The sequence below is a fragment of the Phaenicophaeus curvirostris genome, chromosome 13 (genome assembly GCF_032191515.1).
Source record: "Phaenicophaeus curvirostris isolate KB17595 chromosome 13, BPBGC_Pcur_1.0, whole genome shotgun sequence".
Taxonomy (NCBI): domain Eukaryota; kingdom Metazoa; phylum Chordata; class Aves; order Cuculiformes; family Cuculidae; genus Phaenicophaeus; species Phaenicophaeus curvirostris.
In genome coordinates, this window is record NC_091404.1 from 21,301,945 (window position 1) to 21,307,944 (window position 6,000).

The 6,000-nt window shown below is 59.2% G+C and overlaps 1 protein-coding gene across 1 annotated transcript in view; it reads right to left on the reverse strand.

Moving 5' to 3' along the window:
- STARD8 (StAR related lipid transfer domain containing 8) overlaps positions 1-4,223 on the reverse strand; it is a 52,980-nt gene extending 48,757 nt beyond the window's left edge. The window contains exons 1-2 of the mRNA XM_069867939.1: positions 4,051-4,223; positions 196-229 (exon numbers count right to left, since the gene is read on the reverse strand). Of these exons, the coding sequence (XP_069724040.1) occupies positions 196-229; positions 4,051-4,095 (79 nt within the window). The 5' untranslated portion in view covers positions 4,096-4,223. The remainder of the gene's footprint in view (positions 1-195; positions 230-4,050) is intronic.
- Between the last annotated feature and the right edge of the window lie 1,777 nt (positions 4,224-6,000).

The window sequence follows — 6,000 nt, forward strand, 5'->3', positions numbered from 1 at the left end:
CTGCAGCACCAGGGCTCGGTGGGCACCCTGGCTGGCACTGCCTCACGCTGCTTGCCTTCACTGCTCCTGTGGAGATTCACAGTTCTGGGGACGAGCACACTGCTGGCACAAGAAACCAGACAGTCCTGTTCTTGCAACCCCTGACTGCCCCGCAGCGCAGGCAATCCTGCCCCCCAAAAAATTGTCACAACTTACCTGCATCTTTTTTATCTTCCAGCAATGTGAAACACTGTGAAAAGAAAGAAAAAAAGAGCAGAAATTATTTTGTTGCCTTTTTCATTTGTGCATGCACAGACTTGTACCACTCACATTCAGGCTCTGTCTCCGCTCCAGCTCTGCTCTGCCAGGAGAGGAGCAGGGCTCCAGCCACGGGCTCTCCAAAGGGCATCGGCCCTTCTGGCTTTAAAACATCAGTGCCACGCATGGCCCAGAGCATCATCAAAAGAGGGGTTGGATGGACGTGGTCTGTCCCTCTGAGCACACAGACCCCTGCAGTGACACCCACGAGCCACCCGCACATCAGCACTGTGCACCACAGCCCAGTCCATTCCCATGCTGGAGCTGGGCCTGGCTCTGGACAGCACTGGGAGAGCCATGGTGGGGCAGCCCCTCGCTCCAGTGCAGGAAACACCAGGCTGGGTGTCCCCGGACACATCCCTTGGTACCTGTGCGGCTGCACAGACCGCAGCAGGGATGCCAATGTTTAATTACGTTAGCAGCTCTGGGAGCAGAGCACACAATGGTGGCTGCTGGCACGGAAAGCCAACAATGAAGAAAGGAAAGGGAGAAAAACAAAAGCTGACAGCAGGCAGGGCTCTGGCTCCCCATGCCTCTCCACGGCACAGCACCCGGCGTGGTGATGGGGCCACCAGCACTGCACACAGCAGCTGCACCTCAAGGGCAAGGGAAATGGGATTTAGAGACCGCAGAGCCCTGGCAGCACATGGAAGATGACGGCGATTTGAACTGAGGTGGAAGAGCAGGACGGTCCTGGCACTGCCTGGGTCACAGAGCCCAGCGCCCTCAGCCAGGACCCTCCCCAGCCCTCTGGGTGCAGGCGAGTCCCTGCAGTGCAGCCGCGGCGAGGCCAGCGGTGCCGCGGGGATCGCTGCAGGAATGCTGCGCAGGGCTGAGCCGGCCTTTCCCACGGGCCACCCGGGACCCCTCTTCCTGCTCGGGCAGCGGGGCTGAGGATGACCCAGGGGACACAGGCTTAGCCATCTCCCCGCTGCCGGGCTGCTCGCGGCAACACCAACCTGAGTTTGGCTCTGTGCTCCTCAGGAGAGCCTGCAGCCTGTGGGCAACTGGAGAGCATTGGAGCCAAAATGTTTGGACAGGGAGATGTCACCAGGGAGATGTCACCAGGACCTCTATCATCGCCGTTATCACAGGCTCTGCAAACATCAGCCCTGCAGCCGGCGCGTGCAGTCCGATACCCAAGGAGCAGGGCAAGGTCTGGTGGGCGATGAAGTGGGGCTGCTCTGCCAGGCCATAGCAAGGGCAGGGAAAGCTGATCCTTGTGCTACAGCAGCTTTGGGAAGCCTCTCCTCCTCTGCCATCACGTCCTGGCCCTAGCATTTTCTTTTTCCCACAAAATCCTCCACCAGCCACAGATCCACCTCATTCAACTTGGAGAGCTTTAATCCCATGCATAGAGCCCTGCACGTTTCTCCTTCTTCAAGAAATCCTACTCTGCTCACGACAAGTCGCTGAGCAGCACTGGAAAACAGGGAACCAGGGTGAAGCAGGAGCCCCAGCCCCACATGAGGACATCAAAGCTCGAAGAGGGGGGATCAGGAGCACAATGTCCTCCATTCCTTTGACTTCCCAGGTGCCTAGCTGGCCCTAAAGCCCACCTGGCCAGAGCTGCTCCCCAGCTGCCCCTCTCCCAAAGCTTCACAGTCCATGAGGACTTGTCCAGGTGCGAAACAGGCAGATCTTGTTTGCTGGTGGAGAGCGGCTGCTGAAGGGGAAACACGGGATCTGGAGTCTGCTGGTGAAGGATGGAGAGAGACTCAGAGTGCCCACCTGAACACCTTGTGCCCCCGCAAGGGGAGCCACAGGAACCGCAAAACCAGTGAAGGAAACCAGGCAAAGATTACAGCTCGTCCTGAGCCGGGGAAGAAGGCAGCACCTGCAATATCTGCCAGAGACCCTTCTCGCCACTCTGGGGTTTGGTGGTGCCAAATCCAACAGGCGCCTCGTGGCTGAGTGAACGAGGAAGCACAAAGTGCAGGAATGTTGTTTTGGCCCTCGCCTCTGAATATCAGAGGAGCTTCAATCCTGACAGAGCCCCCCACCCCTCACCGCTTTGCTTCTGCCTGCTGGAACAGGCTGTCCCCGTGGCAGCTGAAGCGCTGAGCCGAGGGATTGCCACCCTTCTCCTTGGGCACAGCCCATCCCCTCCAAGCGTAAAGGCCACCTGTCTCATGGCAAGGGGTCAAATATCTTCTGGAGCCACCAACTGCCTGGAGTTTCACTTATCAGAGGTCCCTGGCCATGACACCGCAGTGTGACGGAGGGGAGGAAGAGTCTCCGAACTGAGAGACAAATCTACTCCCAGCCCCGTGAATGACTTTTACCTGCACTGAGGCCCCACATGTTCCAGGCATCCTGTAAAAGCATTTTCCAAGCAAGAAGGAGATACAAATATTGGCTTAAATAGTAAACCCAGGGGCTCAGATGGGTCAGTATCCTCAGATGGAAAGGGGGCTGGGAATGTGTTGGGGTGGGCAGAAGTCACACACACTGCCCAGGGCTGCGGCCAGAGGAGCAGCTGCAGTGGGGGGACCTGGAGCTGGTGAGGGCAGGAGACACCCCACGGCCCCCAGCATCTCACAGCCTCCTCCCTGCCCCTCGCGCCGGCCAGGCCTCCGTGACCTCACCAGGTTCCAGGTGATGACGGGCTGGAGCCAGCAGTCTGCTGGCTGCTTCCAGCTTCACTGGAGGCGGCAGGCACTGGGGAGCCAGCACGGGCTGGGCTGGAGCCCACTGGGAGCTCTGCAAGGGGGTGCAGGACCCCATCTCTGTCTCTGTGCCACCACGAGCATGGCAGGAGTGACAACATGCAGCTCACAGGGAGGAACAGGGTTAACGAGGACAGGCTAAGCTCTCTGGCGACAGCAGGGACAAGACAGCTACTAATACTGTTAATGAATTTCACAAATGTCATTTTTAGAGTCAACTATTTTAAGCTTTGCATTGAAACCCTTGGGGAATGGCATGCATTCCACATCCATTCCACCACGGCAGATCCCCTCGCTTGACACAGGCCGGTGTGTGGCAGTGGTTGAGAGGGATTTTACTGCTTTTTCCAGCCTGAAGCTCCTGAAATCCATACTAACAACATCTCCAGCACCCACCTGGCACACCTTCCTCCGCACTGCGCTAGCTGTGATGCCATAAATCCAAGATAACAACCAGGGGCAGGCAGAGCGAGAGAGTTGCACATTATTAAGGCGGCAGATGAGGAATTAAACTCAAGTGAAAAATACCAGATGCCACAAGAAATCCTGCCGCAGGAAATTAAAAACTCAAGGCCTCCACTCTCCCTGTTCCTTGGTCATCCCACTCGCAGCCATCCCGTCCCTCCAGGTCGGCAAAGCTGGTTGTGGTCACACTGATGCGCTGGAGCGAGCCGAGCCTCCAGGCCAGCCCGCTGCAGGGGTGCCCCTGCCGCTGGGCACAGCGGGACTGCGCCTGGGGGCTGGCAGCGCGCACCCACCAGAGCCCAGCTCCGACAGCGTCCCAACCACCGGCACCGCATCCACACCCCTGCCTGCCGGGGGGCTGCACGCGCCGGGACGCAGGCACCACCGGGCAGCGGGTGAGCAGGGGGCGCAGCGACCACGCAGCCACACGCAGCACATCCCAAACCAGCCTTTCACACGCGCCTGGGGCACGGGCACGACGTCCCGCTGGAGAAGACATCAGGCACCGTGCACAAGCCCCAGTCCTGTGGGTGACACCACCCCAGCGCCCCTACCAGCGGCTTCTCCTGGAGTTGGATGGTATCGGAATGACGGGTGCCATTTAAATTTAGTGCCTTACCTTGGCTCTCTTGAAGCAAGCCCAGAAGAACTCCAGCAATGGCATGATGAGGTGGGCAAGGGAGAGGCACGGAGCCCCCCTACGCCTCGGGGCTGCCCCCGGCTGCGGGGAGAGCCCAGCCTGGCAGCCCCATGGCCGCTGCCCCGGCGAGGAGCTGGGCAGAGCGCGGTGCAGGCAGCGAGGGAGGAGGCAGCGCTGCCTGCGGAGGCGGGACGGCAATTCAAACCCTGCACCGTTATTCAGTTGGTTGTGAACAGGCTTGGACGGCGATTGAAATTCCCCGAAGACCGTGAGTTTTAAACAGCTCCAGGCTTTCCTTCCTGCCTCAAACCAAGCAGCATTCGGTTCCCAGGCAGTGGGAAGCAGCGAGGGACGAGGAACCCCCCCAGAGCAGAAGAAATGGGAGTTGCGCTGTCAAAGGCACATGTAGGACATTGGAAAGCCAAGCCCCAGATGGTTTAGATTTTCACTTCGGCCCCTGCTCCACTCAGAGGACTCCCAATGCTCTCCTCTCTGAGGGACGAGTCGTACCCGCACGGTCACGTTGTCATCCCTGGATGACCCTGCAACAACCTCCCGCGTGCCCCGGTGCAGCCGCAGAGCAGCGGGCACCGCTTGGCGAGCCTCTGAGCCCAGCGGGGAGAAAACATGGGGAAAACCACCCCCCAGCCATTCACCCGGCTCTATTCACTGCTCCTTCCACAAACATTTGTGCGAGCCAAGTGTTTGTTTGTTCCCAAGAAGGGCCACAATAAAAGGCAATGCCACCGACTTCTGTGCAAGCCACCCCGTGCACAGGACCCCGGGTTAAAAGCCTTCTTGCAGGAACATAAGGAAACCCCAGCAACTAGTGATTTATGCGATTATTTCAGAATAAGCAACAGCAAAACGTCAGCGTGGGCAGATGAGGATGGGGTGCTGGGGTCCCCAAAGCAGGACGAGCACCTCAGCAATCCACTCCTGCCTGTCCTGGGGCCACTTCCACTGGTTTTCCTTGCCCAGCACCAGTGCCCGTCAGAGATAACTGGGCTTTGTGCTTGCAGGGCACCCAGACAGCCTGGAGATGCTGGTGGCCCCTGCAGTCACGGCTCCTGGGAAGCAGGAGCAGGGTGATGAGGCAAGGGCAGGAGTGCAGAAGACCACAGTGCAGCAGAGCTGGAGAAGCAGCATCAGTCACCCAGACCCCTGCTCCGTGGCGTCACCAGCCCCAGAGGCAGCACGCGGGTGGCGACAGTCCCGGCGCCAGATCCAGCTGCCTCCTTCCATCTCCCCCTCGCTCATTCCTCAGCGGCATTTTGGCACAGCTCCCGGGCTTGGCACGAGCCGCAGCTCCTCCATCGTGTCCCCCGCGTTACTGGGACAGCGCAGCAGGGCTGGGGGCACCAAGGCACCACCTAAAAATTGTGCGTCGGCCTCTTCTCTCCTCCCTTAAATGATGAGAAGATGCCCTCACCTACAGGGGACACTTGCCTGGGGTCACAATTCCCAGCAAGCCTTTTACCCATAGGAGGGTGCACATAGGAGTTAAAGCCAGGTGCTGCTGCCTGAGAGTCAGCCACCCTCAAAACTCACTCACTGCCACCTCAAGGGCCATGAATTATTCTTCAGATGACTTTCAAATACTTCCCTGCATTGGGCAAAGACAGCTGGGATGAGTGCCCATTTCCACATGTCCCCATCCAGCTCGCAGGGGACAGACACTGTGGCAGAGCTGCCAAATGGCATCACCACCCTGGGATCCTGCCAAGGGCACTCCTGGCCATCAACCCACTGGGGAAGCTCCTCCTCACTTCTCTCGGGCTTTCCCCTTGAAGCAGGCAGAGCCGTCCCTGGAGCCCTGGGCTGCGGGATCATCTTGTCACTGAGCGAACGCGCCGCTGGGGCGGCACACGCCGTGGGCACAGGCTGGTGGGCACTCAGAGCTCCTGCCCTCAACGCGGTCGTGCTGCA